Raw genomic sequence first — 21,755 nt, forward strand, 5'->3', positions numbered from 1 at the left:
TCCGCCTTTAACTTGGACTAATATAACTCCCTGCAATAACCTGAAAACAGCCATCCTTTCTAGTCTTGAAGTCCCTTATTTAAACTGAGGTCAAGCAGCAGGTGCCTGGCAGTGTCCATCCTGCAACAAAGCAATAATGTGAAGTTTCAGTTAAGCCCAGAGCCCCAGTATCACAGGTGGCTATGTCTGGCCAGAAGCTCCCTCTGCAGCTTCCCCTGCCCTAAGAGCATGCTGCTATTTGAACTACCTATGGTACTCCAGAGAGAATGGGTAAGTCATCAAGCAACAGCAGCTGTGCCACTAGGGGGAGCCTTGAGCTGGCCACACATGGGCTAAGTAGGGGGTGTCGAAAAAAGAAGGATATGAGAACAGCTTAATAACAAACTTTTGACAAGGGAACAAACATCAGAGTCATCTGTCATGTAGCTAGCTGTAGAGTTTGCAACTTAAGTAACAGCTACTCAGAGCCATGTGAAGTAACGGACTGGTTTTTGGTTTACTTCTCCAAGTTTTAATGTTATATCATTTATTTATAATTAAATGAAAAAGAATCAATCGTTTTTCCCATTATCAGGGAGGAACCTGTATAGAGGCAAATTTGCCACATGGTGTCCTTAAGTCTCTATTTGGTCACTGAGATCTGACACCCTGCAGTTGGCCCAGCCCCTGCTGATTTGCATCTTCCCCAGAGCACAGCCCAAGTACTTGATAAGGTGCTTACACACTGTTCAGTAGAACCTTCCAGTCAGCACGCAGCATGAACATGAGGAACCCTGCTCAACTCCTGGGGCTTCTGATGCTCTGGCTCCCAGGTAAGGATGGACAATGCTAAGGATTAGTTGGCTCTTCTTGGAAAGCATAATTTACTAAATGGCTAATGGTTTTTATGTTTCCATTGTCAGGTGCCAAATGTGATGTTCCGTTGACTCAGTTGCCATCCATGTCTGTATCTGTGCAGAGAGAGTCTCCATCACTTGCAGGGCCAGCCAGGGCATTGGCAATTATTTACATTGGTACCAGCAGAAACCAGGGAATGCTCTTAAGCTCCTAATTTATTTTGCAACTAGATTGCAATCTGTGACTCCATCCAGATTCAGTGGCAGTGGATGAAATGTCTCCTTTTTGTTGCTCTATTCATATGTTACCATACATTGTATTATATTATATAATACTGCAATATGGGTACTATTAGTGCTGTGTTCCTCAGATATTTCAATAAATAAACTAAAATGTATTATATTTGTAAATGTATCTTGTAAATGTTTTTCTTATTCCTGCCCAATTGTTTCTATAAAGATCCATAGTTAATCAACTGGTTTTTAACAAAAATAGAGTACAGTGAACCACCCCAAAACTTTGTTTTTGGTCGTTCTTTAGGATTGAACTCTGCGTCTGGGTGTTGTCCCTCAGATCTTCAGCTCAAGGCTAGTGATCTACACTTGAGCCACGCTGCCACATCCAGTTTTTTGGTGGTTTATTGGAGATAAGAATGTCACAGACTTTCCTGCCGTGGCTGGCTTTGAATTGTGATCCTCAGATTTCAGCTCTCTTAGTAGCTAAAATTACAGATGTGAGCCACTGGCACCCAGGTACGCTAAACCTTTTTGGCCTACAACCCCAAGCACTTATATTCATCAGCTACTCATGCATTTTTGTTGGTCTTAGGGCTTGAACTCAGGGCCTGACCACTGCCCCTGAGCTATTTTGTTCAAGGCTAGGTCTCTACCACTTTGAATCACAGTTTCTCTTCTGGTATTCCAGTGATTATAGCTGGAGATAGAGTCTCATGGACTTTCGTGCCCAAGTTGGTTTTGAACTGAGAGCCTCAGATCTCAGGTTCCTGAGTAGCTAGGATTTTAAATGAATAGTGGGAAGCAGGTGGCTCACAGTGTTGCCCAGTTAATAGGCGGCATATTCAAACATGGTTATGTTTCTCTATGGATCATATATTTTAAAATCATGCACAAATATTTATTACTACACATATATGTATATGTATATGTATAAATATTCAGAGAAAAATACATCATGTGCAGATACATATTCAAATACACACACATACACACACAAACACACACACACACACACACACACACACACACACACACACACACACACACACACACACACACACCTGATGAAAGGTAGTCGAGTTTTTCCAGAGCCTTTTATAGAGAAAGAGATGTAAGAATGCAGAACATGGAGACTTTTGAATAAACATATATACACTGCTAAATACTCTTTCTACACTTATCATTTTCATGAGAGTTTTAAGAAAACAGAAGTAATTTTGATGACTTCTCAGGTGGTTCTTCTGCATTGTCACATTGGTTGGATTACTTGTAGGTTAAGTACATTTCTGCACCTGTCTGTGAAAGCTTCTCTAGAGGCAATTGACTAAGAAAGTTGAACACCATTGTCCACAGCCTCTTCCAATGGGCTGGGGTCTCTTCTGCAAGAAAAGGGGAGGGAGGAGGAAGTAGAATATCCCCTCTTATTCTTGGGGGTCATGATGTGAACTCCACTACACTGTGCTCACATGGCAGACTACAATTTCTAATGCAAGATTGAAGTAAAGAATTCTGCCCTTCAAGTTGCTTTCAGTAAGATCTTAGTCACAGCAATGGAAAGTTAACCTATCTTTATAACATGTTCTGTCTTACTTTGACAATGATAGAAGATGGATGCTGAACTGAGAGCATTTGGACTCACTATCACTTAGTTGAAAGGGACAGCTCTTATTTGTAGTGGAAAATTTGGTAACTTGTCAGGCAACAATATGTTGAGGTAGATTTTTTAAGAGACTGTTTAAATGGGCAAAAATAACTATCAGTAAAGAAAAATAATTAAGCAGAAGGTGTAGAAAAACTTCTTGCATTGATAGATTTAACCTGGGGAGGGTAAGATGTGGATATAAACAGCACAGAACAGCTGCAGGACAGCAGATGGGTTGTGAACACTGGTGTCTGGGTACAGTATTTCTGGAGCAGGATGAGAGGGGCAGTTCTTCTCTGCAGGAGGCAAGTGAGTATAGAGCCTCAGACAGCTGGGGTTCACCCTACAGCTCCACTCTTAGCATGGTTTCCAGAACCTTTAATTCAAGAATTCAATAGTTTGTGTCAAAAATATACCTCATAAGTCCATTGGTGCTGAAGGTACTTGACATCTATAATTAAGCACGGTGAACAACCCACATGAAGAGCAACAGGTTCTTTTTGTGGAATTATCATACTTTTCCAGCACACTGACTTCAGGAAGCCAACACAAGCAACCTTGTAAGACATCATGACTCAAGTCAGACAAGCACAGGGGAGCCACTGGTTCTCCTCACATGCACCTGTTGTGCAACAAAGAGAGTTAGATTTTCCTTTATCACTTCAGCTCTCCACATGCAGTTAGTGATTCATATTTGGTAGAATCCCAGGGGTGACTTGAAGAGATTCTGGGATCTCTGTGCAGCTTTTATCTCTCATTTTTCTGCTTTGTGGACTTCCTTGCTCTATTCTTCAACTTCCTACTGGCAAATCATCGACATACTCTCTTTCTCTCTGTCTCTCTCTGTCTTTCTCTCTATCTCTCTCTATTTGCCCCCTCTCTCTTACAAACACACATACTACTGGAAAAATGGAATTTTTTCTCACTAAACACTTCTCATGTTAAACAACGCAATATCCATTTAGTTTGAAGCCATAACTCTCTATAATTTAATACCAGGGACTAAAACTTTGAGTATAGAATCACTGAGGAAGAAGAGGACAACCTAAAATACAGACAGAGGATACAGACTCCAATAAGAATAGAATATTCTTAATAAACTGTGAACAAACCAAATAGGAAAAATAATGAAAGCTGTCGCCATGATGCCAGATATATCTTGCCTAAAACATCTTCTTTTTCCTAATTATTACTACCAGAAAAATTAAGATAGGTTAGAATTATGTAACTCCTGATGTGGTACACTAACAGTATTCTTTCTGTATTACTTTTCTCAAAAAATATGCAATCTAATCCAGGTAGTACTGAAATCTAAGGATGAGAGGATAAGATCTGAGATCAGAGTTCAAAGAAACTTGGGAAGGAAAAGACTATGAGACCCTGTCTCCCATGAACCAGCGAAAAAGGTTTAAGTGGAGTTATTAAGAGGTAGAGCAACAGAGCTAAGGGCAGCACCTAGTCCTTGACTTCAAGTAGTTCCATAAAGACACGAACACACACACACACACACACACACACACACACACACACACACACACACACACACACACACACACACACACACACACACACACACACACACACACCCCAAACAAGCAATCTGAATTTAATCTATAGAAAAGGATAAAAAGACATTTTAAAATGTAATTCATACTTCATAATTAATTCTTCCTTTAAAAAATCCTGGTTTTGTAAGATGTAATATTAAAAATATACCACTAGATGGAAGAGAAACCCCACAATAAACAAAAATGCTGTTTAGTAGTCATAAGGAAGCCATAGAATTAGTGTTTTATCATCAATGAAGAGGCTCTGAGCTTGGGCATTTGACTATGATAAGAGACACTCAGGAGGAGCTGCCAGCAGGCTGAATTGTGGGGAAAAGTCTTCTGTCTTTGGTATTTGTAGACTGGAAGCTGGGCCTGCCTTTATTTCCTGCTTTCTTTCTCAGCAAAGGCCATCTTTTAAGGATTGATTCATATTACCCAGAGATATGTGTCCTTGGCAAAGAGGTCTTTAAGAAGTGTGTGAGGTCACGTGAGGTCAATGAAGCTGTAGAAAACCCCGTTGTACTAATACCATTAGGCAATGAGGAATTGGGTTGCTCTGTCTCTGTCTCTGTGTCTGTGAAAGGTATCAAGGCCTCAGGATGTTGCAAGAAGTTGAACAGTTAGAAAGACCAAATAAGATGATAGCTCCTGACTTTGCAACCTTCAGAATTTTGGTTTTAAAAAATACTTTGCTTTGTCTGCCCAGACTAAGATACTTATGTTCTTCATGGAAATGCAGGCAGAGTAAGGCACCAAACCAGCTCTCTCAGAACAGGATCAGCCTCCCTCAGGAGTTGACTTCTGGACATGGAGTCACAGCCTTGCTTCTCTTCTTCTCTCTGCTCTGACCTTGGGAGGAAGCAGGACTGAGGCTTCATGCTGAGGATGTTTGCATTCAACGAGAACATTTCCTTGGAAATGAAAGTGTGAGCCTGCTTCCTTTTCTGATCAGAATCAGAAAAAATGACTATATGCAATGTTACATTGGTTTTGTTTGTAGATGCATATGCATTTTTATTCTCTTGCTCAGATGCCAGTGAACACCTTATATGGACATGGTCTCAAGACTCCTTCCTGTGTCCTACCAAGAATATAAAGAGCATCCCAGACAGGAATCAGCAGAAACCAAGCCTGAATCCTGAACTCCTGCTCATTCCCTGCCTGCTCATCAAGTCTACCAGAGTTAGGGTGGGGTCTGGACATAGATCACTCTAGCCATCAGCAGCCCATTGCCTTTGAGGCACATGAACTTCCTCCTGTCACCACTAGAAGGGGAAATCTCACAGTAGCTGCTGTCCTGCAGGGGGCAGCTGGGAGCCTGGGAACTTCTTTAAGAACAGGTGTTGGAGTGGAGGCTGAGGGGTGAGGGTTCAGCTCTGAAATGACATCAAGCCCCCCTCCCACATCCTTCTGTTTCTCATACAGGGACACTTCCATGATTCTGCTCTGCATTTCTGAATGAGGACTTCCCAGTTTTCTCACCCCACTTGCCTCTTACACTATGCTCACAAGCCAATTCTTCCCCACTTCTCACATAGCTGTTCTTGAGTTGAGCTTCAGTTCTTTCTCCAGATCTGGGACTCTGGCTTACTAGTGTCTCTACTGTACTCTAAGAATCTTCCTTGGTTAATTGTGGTTATTGACAAACTTGCAAGGAAGTGCTATATAGATAGAGGATTACATGTGGAGAAGTTGTAGCCCTTCAGGAATAGATTCCCAGCTGAGCAGAGAAACCCTCATTGCTGCCAGTTAGAGAGGAGGCTGACAGAGGTTTGTGCAGTTCTTTGTTCTGTGCCCACATAGATCCTACCAAGGTATATGCCCTCAGCGATGGGAAATCAAAGGGAAGTAAATTCATTGTAAATTCCTCACCCATAGCTTCTCTGCACATGGAGCTTTGATATCCTGAGGTTCCCAGAGCATCTGGTTTTCTGTGTCTTAGATCCATTTAGATAACCTTTTATTCTCAACAATGAAAAACAAATTTCTCCCTTAGCAGGAATACAGGAAGAGTTTCTTGGTGTTTAGAGGTCTTGACTGTGGAGAAGACCATGAGAATGCTCAGTTAGTGTTGGTTTTATGTCCCCAAGGCAAGTTAACAAAAAATAAAGTCATATATTACCTTAGGAAAAAATTATCTCAGTGTATCCAAATATTGTGAGTATTGAACCATGGTGTATATATAGGATTTCACATCCTATGCAAGAGTCAGTCCCAATCAGCACACAGCAAGGACCTGAGGGCCCCTGCTGAGCTCCTGGGCCTTCTGCTTCTGTGACTCCCAGGTAAGGAAGAAAAATGTTGGGCCAGTGTGGCCAGTACTGTTCACTATCAGGGAACTTAAATAAAAGTAATAATGTTAACTTTTTTATTGTGAAAATAGCATACAGAGGGGTTACAATTACATGGGAAAGATAATGAGTACATTTCTTATCAAGCATTGTTGCCTCCTCCTTTGTTTCCCCTTATCATCTCCTCCCATCTCCCCCCTCACACCCCCACATCCCCCACACGCCAAAGTTGTAAAATTTGTTTTTCGACATAATGATTTGTACATTTCCTTGTTGTAATGGGTCCACCTGTATCTCCACTTAAATGATTTGTTTTTACCCTTCCCCTCCACATATTATACCAACATCAAATACAGTGAAAGCAGGGGTTATACCATGGGGGAGAACATACAAAGCAACATAGAAATCATCTTATAAATATGTTAGAAACAATTTCATGAAAGCAAAAATATTTGAATACTTATTTTGGGGTTCATTTTACCTAACAGAAACTTATCTGACCTTTTCTGCTTCTCTCAGACATATACTAGTTATTGCAAATAAGGGAAACCATGGGACCTATGTGTCTTTGGGTTTGGCTTACTTCACTTAATATATATTTTTTCCAAGTCTTTCCATTTCCTAACAAATTGGGGCGATGTCATTCTTTCTAATAGAAGCATAGAATTCCATTGTGTATATAAACCATATTTTCTTGATCCATTCATCTACTGAGGGGCATCAGGATTGGTTCCATATCTTAACTATAGTAAATAATGCTACAATAAACATAGTTGTGCTGGCAGCATTAGTATTGTCTTGTTTGTGATCATTTGGGTAAATACACAAAAGAGGGATTGCTGGGTCATAGGGGAGATTTATGTGGAGTCTTTTGAGGAACCTCCATATTGCTTTCCAAAGTGGTTGAACAAGTTTACACTCCCACCAGCAATGTAGTACAGTTCCCTTCTGTCCACATCCCCTCCAGTATCTGTTGTTATTAGAGTTCTTGATTATAGCCATTCTAAATGCGGTGAGGTGGTATTTCAATGTTGTTTTGATTTGCATTTCTTTTATGGCTAGAGAGGTTGAGCATTTCTGCATGTGTCTATTTGCCATCCTTCTTTCCTCTTCAGAGAAGTTTCTTTTTAAGTGTTTAGCCCACTTATTTATTGGGATGTTGTTAACTTTGTTTTTATGTTTCCAATGTCAGATGCAACATGTGACATCCAGATGACCCAGTCTTCATCCTTCCTGTCTGCATCTAAGGAAACAGTCTCCATCAATTCTAGGGCCAGTAGGAGCCATGACACCAATTTAACCTGTTATCAGAAGAAACCATGCAAAGCTCCTATGTTCCTGATCTAATATGCAATGAGTTTACAATTTGGGGTTCCATTCAAGTTTTGTGGCAGTAGGTTTTGGACACGGTTCCCTTCTACCAGCAGCAGCCTGCAGTCTGAAGATGTAACAAGTTATTATTTATCAACATGGTACTGGTTTTCCTCCCACCATAAAATATAACAAAACCCTACTGACCTGTATACTGGCAACAGCAAATTTTGTCCTTTTGTGAAAAGCCCCAGGGGCTCATCTCCTTATTAGAGACAGTATTCTTCACACATCAGCCCACCTGGGATGATTGTCAGCAACATTTACAGGTGCTTTTCACCTGGGAGGAAAGAGAGTGAATCCAGCACAGTGCCTTGAAGGCAGTCTATGTGCCAGATGGTTTCCCCACTGATGACCCAGTCCATTTGGAGCAAATCTTTCCTCAGACTTGCCCAAGCTGGGACTACAAATGTGATCGAGGTAAGGAGGCACTTTTCAATTATCACCACTGTGTTAGCAGAGATACAGGCAGTTGCTCGGAAACCAACTAATTTATCTATGTGAGTGAGACTCTACAGCTCCCCAGTGAGTCCCCTAATGCTTTTATGGAATGGCTCCTAGAGGCCCCTAGGCGCTATATGGTTATAGATCCTGAGCCCTGGAGAATCAAAAAGCACTAAATATGGCCTTTGTTACCCAATCAGCCCCAGATATTTGAAGAAAGCTTCAAAAGTTAGAAAGTTTTAAAGGAAAGGTGTTATATGCATTGGTAGTGGTTGCACAGTGTTATCAAATAGAGAAAAATAGTCTAAGAAGGAACTTCGAGTTTTGGTAGCAGCACCAGGATATGGATTAAGAAACACTTGGCAAAAACAGTAAAATTCATTTGCAATGGCAGTAGGGAACCTCTAAGAGGAGATCAGTGTGCTTACTACAAGCCAAAGGACAATGTGATGTCACTGTGGAGATGATGTCACAAAGCGATAGTGATGGTACAATGGCATGTCTGACCTCAACTGTCCTTAATTCAAAATGATGATATGGTTTCCCAAAGAGACTGTGATGTACCAAAATCCATATGTTATTTCAAAGGTGCTAAGAGGTCATAATAGGTTTAGGATGACACAATGTGTTTGTGATGTCACAATGGCAATGTGACTCACAAACGGTTGGTGCTGTCACAGTGGTGATGAGATCTCCATTGGATAGTGATGTCATGACAAATATGTAATATCACCATCACATGTCCAATTTCAATTGCTACTAGATCACAATAAAGATACCAGTTCAAGCAATGAGCTAGAAGTCAGAAAGGCCATAAATTTTCTAAAATATTATGTGGACATAATAAGCTTGTGAAAACACAGTAGGACAGTGATATTACATTGGCAATGTGATGTTACAATATCGTGTCATAATAACATTTTAATGTCACAATTAGTTGGTGATTCCATACCGGTGATGATGGCATTTCATAATGCTATGATGTCATTGTAGTTTGGCGAAGTCACAATGAGCTGATGGTGTCATAATGACAATGCGATGTCACAGTGGTGCTGATACCACAAAGGGTTTATGATGTTACAATGGCATGATTGATCTCAAGTGTTATTAGTTTGCAATATTGGCACACAAAGGGACTGTGATGTCACAAAAGACCCATAATAGGTTTTTTCCCAAAGCTATTATGAAATCATAACCTTTAAGAAAATTCTTGTTCTTTGGCACTTCTAGCTCCTACATTGAACTCATATCCTAATTGTGAAGTAGTAACAATTGAAATCGGACATGCTATTGTGATATTACAACTTATTAGTACATCACAAATCCATTGTGACCTCAAAAACAGTGTGAAATCACAAACCTACTAGGGCCTCAGGAAATTTGAAAAATACCTGGCCTTTGTGACATCACAGTCCCGTTTTGTACCCATCCGTCCATTGTGAACTAATGACAATTGAGATCAGACATGTCATTGTAACATCACAAACCCTTTGTGGCATCATCACCAGTGTGACATCACATTGTTGTTATGATACAATCGACTCATTGTAACATAATAAAACTACAATATCATCATACCATTAGGACATCACATTGTTACTGGGATGTCATAGACACATTATGAATGCCAGTTCTGTGATTTCATGCTATTTCAAATGTGGCATGTGGTTGATACCAGAAATTTATTGTGAGATGATAACTATTGTGACATCACTTTGCATGGAGATATCACTAACTCGCTGTGACATCACAAACCTGTCCTGTCCTCATAACTTTTGTGACGTGCTGACATTGTGATATCTTAGACCTTTTGTTAGCTGCTAATCTGTATTCGACCGCATAATATTTCAGGTATGACATGTGATATTAGAAATCCACTGTGACATCTTGAAAATTCTGACATCATATTTGTCATGACCATTGTGTCACACTGAGACATCAAAACCTGTTAGGACTTCATCACATTTGTGAAAACATATACCTTTGGAGACATCACAGCCCCTTTGTGAACTCATATACTCATTGTGAATGAATGACATTTGTGATCCAGCATGACACTGTAACATTTCCAATCCATTGTGACATCACAAAACTATTGTGACCCCATCACCAATACAGCATCATCTAATAATTGTGATATCAAAATATTGTTATATCATAATATTGTGACATTACATTGCCATTGTGATATTACTGTTCCATTGTGTTTTCACAAATCCAGTATGATCTCATAACATTCAAGAAAATTCATGGCCTTTGGGACTTTCAGCACCTTCTGTGAACTGGCATTCTCATTGGGAAGTAGCAGCAATTAAAATTGGATATGTGGTTGAGATATTACAAACTCGTGACATCACAAACCTATAGTGACCTCATGACCACTTTGACTTCACAAAATCATTGTGAAATTAGATTGCCATTGTGACATCCCAAATCTATTATGATTTCTTACAACCATTCAAAAAACATATGGCCTTTGTGACATTACAGTCACTTTGTGTACCAATATCCTCATTGTAAACTAAGGAAAATTGAGGTCAGAACTGCCATTGTAACATCACAGTGACATCCTCATATATGTGACATCATATAGTCATTAAGATACCAACATTCATTTTGACAATACCAACTTACAATGACATCATAGCATTATGACACCATGCTATCATTGTGATGTCATAAACATTTTTAGTGCCTATTCTGTGATTTCATTCTATTTCAAATGTGGCACATGGGTTAATATCAGAAACACATTGTGGCCTCATAACCATTGTGATATCACAATCTTTTTGTGACATCACATTGCCACTATGTTACCACTAATCCACTGTGACAACACAAACCTGTCCTGTCCTCATAACTTTTGTGACATGCTGCCATTTTGATATATTAATCCCTTTCTAAGCTCATATTCTTTTTGACCTCATAATATTTCAAATATGAAATGTGATATCAGAATCCACTGGGACTTCATGACCCCTGTGACATCAAACTACCAGATGTCATGACTATTGTGTCATGGTTTGTGACATCACAAACCTTCACAATTGCTGTGTGGCATGGAGTGAGATCCTTTCATATTTTCAAGTAAATATGAAGGACTCTATAGAATTCTATAAGCAAATGTTTGATGCTTCGCTAGTGCTAAGTGTTGGCTATTTGAAAGCAAAACACAGAACAGCCAGGCTTCACTGATTCCTGTCAATGATGAAACCATTCAATCACTGAGTCCTTCTCTGAACCCTCACTCCATGTGTGAGTGACAGAGACCCAAGAGAGGCTGTGAGAAAAGGGACTTGATATGACCTGGCTGCAGTTTGAATGCAGTCTCAAAACTGGGAGAAGTAGGATGAACTTTCAGTGTGTTTCTTACACACCTGACCCATCACTGGTACTTTCATGCTATGTAGATAGAGGTCAGCCATTAACAATTCAAACAACACACTGAAATAAAAAGTGAAAAAATTGAATGACATCAGTATTCAAATACCAAATAGCAAGATGATGGCAAGTGAAATGAACTCCAACACATGGACACAAAAGGTTTCTCTTTGTTGTAGTTTTTAATGTACTATGTGATTTCTTTTTCCTTTTGTGTCTTTAATTCTCCATATAGTTTATCCCCTGTTGTCACTGTATTTGATTTTGGTACCCTGGGTATTGTATGTATGTTTGACTGAATTAGGGAAGAGAAGGGGACCAAAAAATAGACAAAGGACAGAGGAGAATGAATGCAACAGTGATTCTCACAAGACAATATGTTGTAAATGTTCTGTACAACTTGGGGTGGTTTGTTGTGGAGGGAAAATGGGAGAAAAAGTTTGACAAGGAATGTACTCACTACCTTACTTATGTAATTAACTGTAACCCCTATATACATCACCTTGACAATAAAATTAAAATTTAAATAAAAAAGAGAAGTGGACTGTTGGTATCCTGGACCACACTGTCTCCTCATCTCTTAGCATTAGAGGGAGAGGAATGGGAAAAAGTTACAATTGAACTCTGATGCAATATCACTGATTAACCAAATCATCTTTTGATCGAAGATGTTAGTTATTCATTCCATCATGTCCCTATAATTAGAAATTCCCCAAGAGACAGTTTAATGTCATAAACAGACTCTGATACTCTATATAATCTACTTGGAGACACAAGTAGTACAATATCATTGACCATTTTCACCATTTCTGTCAATGAAGACAACCTCAATTTGTTTTAGGTGTTTTGTACACAGGTGAAAGGAGAGAAAGTAATTTTATCTATTATGTCCCTAGAATTCATAATGATACTTTATTGGAACTCTGACTACCCTTTGCTTCTCTAATATTTAACTCACAGCCTTGTTCACAGATGGAAGAATGGACAATGGTGTTTTCTCTTCTAACTCATCTATTATACCTATTTATTACAATACACCTATTACACATTGGGGTTCTTATTCCAAATAGCTATTGCTGTTTGTAGAGACATTGCTTTTGAGGATTATAAATCTAAACCCTTTGCAAAGACAATGTGCAGAAAAGAAGATTGTGCTTTATGAGAAGCCATGTCCTTGGCTATTTAGGGCTTGGCCTTACCTAGCTTGACTTCATATTGAGAAACTGAGATCCTAGTGGTATGTCAGGAAAGAAGCTTGTACATGCCAATGATACTAGGATACAAGAGAAATTCTTCTCCTAATACAGAAATAACAGACAGGAAGGCAGAGCACAGAGGTAGGGAAAAATCATATGTTAGTATACAAATGAGCTTCTGGATCAAGTTTGTTTGAACTTCCTCTCTGGAATTTTCTTTTCTGTTTCTATTCTTCTATTCACTGCATTGTAAACAGAAATCTGTACCAACTCTTCTTGAAATTTTGTCAAATGATCTATGAATTCTAATGGATATTTTTCAGAAATGGAAGAATATTTCTATCTTGTATCCTACTATGCAAGTATAAAGAAATATCTAATTATACTTCAGTTTAAATTGATTTTAAATAAAAATTAAGAAGGAAAGAAATGCAATGGAAGTTTGTGAATCCTTTCTTAAAAATTAACTTTGATTTCTCTAAAAGAAAGGCTAACGAATGGGTCATTTTGACTAGAATATGATGTGAGAGCCGGGTGCTGGTGGTAAACCTAGCTACTTAGGAAGCTGAAATCTGAGGATAGTGTTTAAAGCTATCATTGGAAGGAATTCAGTGTCTTTCACCAATTAATCACAAAAATAACTGGAAGCAGAGCTGTGGCTCAAGTAGTAGAGGGATAGCCTTGAACATAAAAATTTAGAGACATAGGCCAGGCCCAGAGTTCATGACCAGGACCAGCAAAAAGAAAAGAAAAGAAAAGAAAAGAAAAGAAAAGAAAAGAAAAAGGAAACTGAACAAAAGAGAAGATAAAAGAAAAGGCAATAAATATGCGACATGCACAGGTGAGATATCATGGTGAAAGCCTTTCATGTATTTGATATATACTAAATAAATGAATGAAGGGAAGACAAAATAGGCTCTATGGGTTTCTGGGAAGAAATGGCAGAGAAGGAAGGAGAGGAAATGAAGGTGAATATGATTTAAGTGCTTTAATGGAATATGTAAAATAGAACAGTGAATCCTGTTGAAATGTTTTAAGAAGGTAAAAGTGGGATAATGAATAAGGATCAACGGCATGAAGTTGATGATGTACATTGGACGCATGAGTGAAAAAGTCACAATGAAACCCTTTTTGCACAACTTATATATGCTGAAAAACAAACAAATTCATTCTTATTTTCTAGCAGTAAAAAAGCAGTGGTCAAAAACTGTATATGATGCTATTTTCTACAAAAAATGTCACTATGTCTTTATGCTGTCTAAAATATCTCATTCCAACGTCATGAAAATTCTCTTACACAGACTTGTAAATTCAATTTTTAATCTTAGTCACAATACAGACAATAATCATGAACTTGTTAAGAAATGATTGTAGAAAGTGAAGGATTTCAAAGCACACAGAAAAATTGATGAATGAATGCCATATTGGGCATGATGGCTTATACTTGTAGTTCAGACTCCTAAGGAAACAGAGAATGGTAGGAATGTGCTTCTAGGTCAGTCAGGGAAAATTAGTAAGGCCATATCTCATTCATTAGGCCACAAGAGAACAATTTCTTTTTTTAAAATATGTTTATTATTGTGAAAATACTGTACAGAGGGGTTACATTTACAAGATAAGTATTCAAGTGGTTTTTTCTTTCTTGTGATTGTTTCCAACATATTTATAAGATTATTTCTTTGTTGCTTTGTATGTACCTCCCCCATGGTATAAGCCCTGCTTTCACTGTATTTGATGTTGATATAATTTGTGGAGGGGAAGGGAAAAAATAAATAGTTTAAATAGGGTTACAGGTGGACCCATTACAACAATGGATGTACAAAACGTTATGTCAAAAAAAGAGAACAGTTTCTTTAGTCTGGCCTCCAATTTTGTGGTGTTATCACTATCAGTGACCAAAACTAACCATGTTGCTGAATGTCTCTCAGATTAGATTTGTACTTGTTTTCTCACAGGTTTATATTCAGTGGTGCATATATGTTAGCAAAGTCCAGAAGTGCTGCTGTGTTCTTTTTGTGGTGTCTGTTAGGAGGTTCATGTTTTGAATTACCATTACTAGCTCTTCCTTCCACTTCTAGACTAAGGGGATAGCTGGTAGATTGCTCTGCTCAGTTATTCTTTCCCCTTGGTAATTTGTGAGAATCCATGGAGTACTTTTTGATAGTTAACACATCGCCTATTTCTTGTTGAAATATCATTATGAATTCAAGGATTTACAATTTCTTTAATGGATGTGATATCCAAATTCATCAGTGAATAGCACTTGATAGCTCATTTCTTTTCTCTTATTAGTTTAGCTGAAGCTAACTTTGTATCCCACACACTAGTGACTCCTTGGGTCCTGACACCTGCACAGGCCAATCCCAAACATCTGGATGTCCTCTTGTGTCACTCCATCTCAGCACCTTCAATGGAGTCAACAATGCTATTTCTCCCTTACATGGATGATCAGTTCTCCTCACTCTTGCTTCCAAACCCCTTGTTGCTTCCTCTCCATATGTATGACATTTCTGGTTGCTAATGGTTCCAAAAATCTGTTTAATGATGCCAACATCATCTTCCTTTCTGAGGTTCTACTCACTCTGCTTGCACCCAATATCTTTAGCAGAGGTGATGAGCACAGTGTTTTCTTAGTAACTAGGAGACCACTGAGTGTAGAAGACAGATGCAGGATGGCAAAACACAATAGGTTCTAGGATAACATGAGTTTATACTCTTTTTTAAGAAGAATCTGCTTCTAAACACAGTACCTATGGTGAAGATGTTTAAAACCCAGAAAGAATAATTTGAGGCTAAGTACAAACATTTGAAATTATACACAAGGCTAGGTTGGTAGAAAAGATCGTTCATGTATGAAGGGAGTCAATCTTTGAAAAGACTTGCTTTTATGAACTGATCAGGACAAAAAAAATCAGAGAAGAAGGAGGAAACAAGGCAGAGCTGTACATTACACAATGTCCAGGCATTTTCTTATCAATGAGGTCCACTTTCTTATTTCACCATTATGGATTGCTTTATAGGACAGCAGTGCTGTTATATCGCCATATAAAGGTTATCAGTGAGCAAAAGCAATTCAAAAATGTTCTGTTCTGGATGATAAAGACATGTACCAAATTTGTCTGTAAATTTCTGGAACTAACACTCCAGTGGACAGGTCTTGTCTCAGTTAAAAGAAATCAAAAGAAAAACAGCTTTGAAACAAAGGGACCATTGGCATGATCAAGCCACTAGAAAGCAACTTGTTGATTTTTTTCTGTGGCTACAATATTTTCTGTTGATGATCTAGGTCCTCTGAGAATCAGAATGTGCAGTGTTGCTGAAATGAGGCAGGTGGACAACTATGCTTAACCCTACCCAGATGCTGCTGATTTACATGATCAACTGATTTACATCACAACCCACTATGCTCAGGACTAATCCATTTCCATGCATTTTGCATGCATTTGTTCCATGCATTTGTTCAATTCCATGCATTTTGCTGCTACTTATAGGATGTCATGTTTCTTTATGCATGATTGTGTGTGTGTGTGTGTGTGTGTGTGTGTGTGTGTGTTTGAAGCACTTTACTTTCTTATATCTTGTAGGACACCTTACTAAATCCAAATTTTCACTACAGTGAACAATATCACAATTAACATAGGCATGCATCAATTCCTTCTTAATACTACTTTCATAAATTGGTGGTTTTTCCTATGGGTATATAACCAGGAATGAGCTAGTCAACTCTTCTGGTATGTCCATTTTTAGGTTTTTAGTGACTTCTGTACTCTCATCACTACTGGATATCTAACTTATATTCCTACCAACTGAACTTGCTTATCTAGTAGTTTAAGTTATACAACTAGTTTGGATTCACAAGGCAAATAAGAAGCCATTCTCGGCATTAGAAACATGGCTGTTGCTGTTCTTGTTGTTTCCTAGTAAAAGAGAATTAAATTTTAAATTATATTGATCCACACATATTAGTCATATGTAGTTCATGTCATGGTATCAAGTTTCAATAAGACTTACATTGTGTAATAAATAAATGTGTGTACGTGGCATATCAACAATCTTAAAATAACTCCTTTCTTTGAGGAGAATTTCTAAAGACCTGGGGGTTTGGCAATCAAATATTGGAAATGGGAGATTCTGAGTTACACAGGAGTAATCCTCACATGGCCAAGAAATCATGGATGGAAATTTCTAAAACCAAGAACTAAAATCATTTTTAAGCTGTTTATCGGAGGTATTTTATTTTATCTCAGGGATGGAAAGCTGGACAGCCTAACAGGCATGTTAATCCTGGTATGATTGATTCAATTGCTAAATGTCTAAGAGATCAGCTCATCTCAAGTGGTGTCCATGAGGGTGTTTCCAGATCACACAATCTCTACCATCACTTTCTGGATTAACTATTGATAGTATTATGTGAAGGTGTTAAAGTATGGGGTGGTGCTTAGTTGGAGGAAATATACCACTTACAGGCTCAGACTTGGACTAAATATTTTTGTCCTGTCAACTTCCTGTCTTCTCATGGTTTCTTGTCTGATCTAAATTGAGTGGCCTCTGCTAGATGTTCCTACCCAATAACATTCTGTCTCACCATTGGCCAAGAAAGCCAAGGACAGTGAAGAGAAGTTGTTCCTGTCAAGCATTTGCTTTCAGACACAGGATATTTATGAAATCTCTCATATCTCTTTTTTTATTGTGAAAATACTGTACAGAGGGTTTACAATTACATGGGCAAAATAATGAGTACATTTCTTATAAAGCATTGTAGCCTCCTCCTTTGTTTCCCTTTCCCATCCCTTCCCATCCTCCCCCACCCCCCAGTCCTCCTCGTCCCCCACACCAAAGTTGTAAAGTTCGTTCATTTTTGACATAACAACTTGTACATCCGATTGTTGCAATGGGTCCACCTGTATCCCTATTTAAACGATTTGTTTTTCCCCTTCCCCTCCACAAATTATACCAACATCAAATACAGTGAAAGCAGGGGTTATACTGTGGGGGAGAGACATACATAGCAACAAAGAAATAATCTTATAAATGTGTTAGAAACAATCGCATGAAAGAAAAAAAAAACATTTGAATACATATCTTAGGGTTCATTTCCCTAATATCACCTTATCTGACCTTTTCTGCTTGACTCAGATATATACTAGATATTGCAAATAAGGGAAACCATGGGACCTATGGCTTACTTAACTTAATAAAATTTTTTCCAAGCCTTTCCATTTGCTAACAAAATGGGGCAATGTCATTCTTTCTGATGGAGTCATAGAATTCCATTGTGTATGTATACCACATTTTCTTGATCCATTCATCTACTGAGGGGCATCTGGAAATCTCTGATATCTCTTGACTAGCAATCTATACTTTAACCAGGTAACAAGGATTCATACAAAATTTCAGAAACTATGCTTTTGGTAAAGTCTATTTTGGTTAAGAAGATCTTAATTTGGCATAAGTTAGGCATACACAAATATTGCTTAAGACAATGATCTCATGTATCAAAACAATAATTATTTGAGAAATTTGAGGCTAGATCCCAATGAAGTTTGAAAAGCAAAGGAGTAGATTGAAATAAAGGGTACATTGCAAAATTTGCTACCAAGAATCTATCTTAAAAGATAGATAGGGGGGTAGTTTTGGAGGTGGAAGGGAATGGATGGTAGGGGAAAAACAAAGGAGGAGGCAACAATGTTTAATAGGAAATGTACTCATTGCCTTGTTCACGTAAATGTACGGTATTTTTACAATAAAAACATACAACAAAGATAGATAACCTATATTCCTGGCTATCAATAGGAGGAATATGCTTCTACCTGTATCTGACAAGCAAAACTAAAAGTAAAAAGGGTGATAGGAGGGGCTGGGAAGGTGGCTCAGTGGTAGAGTGCTTGCCTTGCATGTATGAGGCCCTGGGTTCAATTCCTCAGTACCACATAAGCAAAAAGAAAAAAGCCGAAGTGTCACTGTGGCTCAAGTGGTAGAGCGCTAGCCTTGAGCTGAACAGCTGAGGGACAGCGCCCAGGCCCAGAGTTCAGGCCCCACCACCGGACCCCCCCCCAAAAAAAAGGGTGATAGGAGTATGGCTCACTTTAGAGTGCTTGCTTAGCAAGCTCAAGGTCCTGAATTACAATGCTTGGACTATAAACCCTCTAAAAATGTGTTTTTGTGTTGGATATATTGTGACCTGAATTTCAATTTGTATCTTAACCTCTAGATGTTGTTTATGACCTCTAGAAGTCACTGCCCATCTGGCCACTGAGGAAGATCAAATAAAACTGATGTTTGTGGTAAGTTGAGTGACCCACAGCATAAAGATAAGGAGCTACATCTGGATCAGCAGAAATTCAGAGCAGAACAGTTAAAGGAGCCTAAATTCAAAACTGAGCTCCCAGACAATTAAATTTGTGCCTAAAAACAAACTGAATATTGATTTCAAGACTCTGTTCAGAGATTCCAACATACTCACTCTGCTTGGGCCCAATATCTTTAACCCAGGTGTGCAGCCCAGTGTTCTCTCAGGAACTAGAAGAGTCCACCGAACAGAGCAGACATATGTAGGTTTAGGCCACAAATTAGGCTTCAAGATAACCTGAGTGTATCCTCCCTTTTAAGGAGAATCTATCTCTGCTTCTGAACATAGTAGATGTGTTGAAGATGTTTAAAAGCCAGAAGGAATAGTATGAGGACCTTCAGCACGAATATATGAAATTATACACATTTCTAGGTCAGTAAAAATTATACAGGCTGTTTAGACATGAAGGGAGAAAGGCTCTGAAAGGACGTGCTTGTATGGATCACCTGGGATAAAAAGTCAGAGATGGAGGAGATAATAAGGCTGAACAGCACAGTACAGAAGTCCAGGCATTTTCTTATCAACACAACAGCTCCACTTATTCCACTTTCATGGATTGGATTCATTACAGGACAACAGTGCTGATAAGTTGACACATACAGATTATCAGTGAATCAGAGCTACTGTAAAACTTTCTGTTCTGTATAATAATAAAGAAATGCCAGATTTGTGTTGTGCAAAATTTGTAAATTTTTTTGTTTGTAAACTTCTGGAACTAACACTCCAGTGAACAAGTGTTGACTCAGTTAAAGAAATAAGAAGAAAAGAAGCTTTGATCCTCCAAGCTACCATTGTTGTGCTCACATCACAGGAAAGCAACTTGGTGATTCTCTTCTGTATTTAAAACCTATTCTGTTGCCCGACCTAGTTCCCTTGAGACTCAGAATGTGCCGAGTTGCTGAGATGAGGCAGCTGGACAGCTGTGTATAACTCTGCTGCTGATTTGCATGCACCAACAGCACAGCCCAGTATGCTCAGGACTTCTTCATAGGCTGCTCACATTAGGCAGTAGTCAGTCCAAGTCAGCACACAACATGGACATGAGGACCCCTGCTCAGCTCCTGGGGATCCTGATGCTCTGGCTCCCAGGTAAAGAAGGACAATGCTAGGGATTTACACAGCTCAGTGTGATCCAGGATGCTTACTCTTCAGGGATGCTTTCTTATAACTTGATAATTAGTGTGGATATTTGTTTTCATGTTTCTGCTTCCAGGTGCCAAGTGTGACATCCAGATGACGCAGTCTCCATCTTCACTGTCTATGTCTCTAGGAGACACTGCCACCATCACTTGCAGGGCCAGTGAGAACATTGGGTATTCTTTAGCCTGGTACCAGCAGCAACCAGCAAAAGCTCCTAAACTCTTGATCCATGGTGCAAATAGTTTGGAGTCCGGAGTTCCATCAAGTTTCAGTGGGAGTAAATCTGGCACAGAGTTCACTCTCAGGATCAGTGGCCTGGAGCCCGAAGATGTTGCCACTTATTACTGTCAACAGACTTATAGATACCCTCCCACAGTGATACAAGCCATAACAAAAACCTCCCAGGGAAGCCAAAGTGTGAGTCTGGGCTGCCCCAGCTGCTCCTGCTGCTGCCTCCACTTGCTCAGAATGTTGTCAGAAAAGGCCAGTTAATACTTGGAGAGTCTGAATTGTGACATCAGTTGATATTTATGCAATAATAAATTAAATAACTTGGTATTCTAAGCAGGAATTGCCTTTAAAACAAAGAATGGATTCATTGCTTCAGATTTTATTCCTTTATTTTATGATAGCCTATTTTTATTAATGTACTTATCTGTAAACATTAATGGGATTCTTGGTTTCTCAGTATATGTGTATTATGTGCATTGATCATAGTCTTCCATCTTTCTTCTGTGTTCAACCTCCTGCACTCTGATCCTATGCTCTTGTCAGCCCCATAGAATGACTATTGCATTTTATTTTTAAAATTTTGCTTGAGTGAGAAGCAGTATAGACAATGCTCTTTGTTTTTACTATTTTGTTTAATAAGATGTTCTCTACTTCTATCCATCATGCTGCAGACTATAGGATTTCTTGATTATTTATGCATGTTGTATATATATATATACACATATATGTACTTCATATGTATATGAAATATGTATAGATATATATACATAGCCTGCTTTATTTTTTTTCTCTCTCATCTGTTGTAGCATACTTTACTGAATCCAAATTTTTACTAGTGTACACAGTATCGCAATATATACAGACATGCAGAAAATACTTTATAAATAAATGTCACTTTATATGTTGGTTTTTTTCCCTTAGGCTATACACCCAGGAATGAGGTGGTCAAATCATTTCATAACTCTATTTTTAGATTTTTAGTCACCTCCTACTGTTATCCATACTGGTAATACAAACTTACATTCCTTGCAATTGGGCTAGCCTGGGGTTGAAATTTACTTTAAGGGAGATGGGAGTGATGTCTGTT

At 38.6% G+C, this 21,755-nt stretch overlaps 1 gene segment (V, D, J or C); it reads left to right on the forward strand.

The window, feature by feature from the left end:
- Positions 1 to 20,314: 20,314 nt before the first annotated feature.
- LOC138804357 (immunoglobulin kappa variable 1D-13-like) lies at positions 20,315 to 20,929 on the forward strand. The segment is given in 2 exon segments: positions 20,315 to 20,386; positions 20,511 to 20,929. Coding segments are annotated over 2 exon segments (474 nt in total).
- Positions 20,930 to 21,755: the final 826 nt, after the last annotated feature.

Source organism: Dipodomys merriami, unplaced genomic scaffold, assembly GCF_024711535.1.
Source record: "Dipodomys merriami isolate MVZ:Mamm:240054 unplaced genomic scaffold, mDipMer1.0.p SCAF_36, whole genome shotgun sequence".
NCBI lineage: Eukaryota > Metazoa > Chordata > Mammalia > Rodentia > Heteromyidae > Dipodomys > Dipodomys merriami.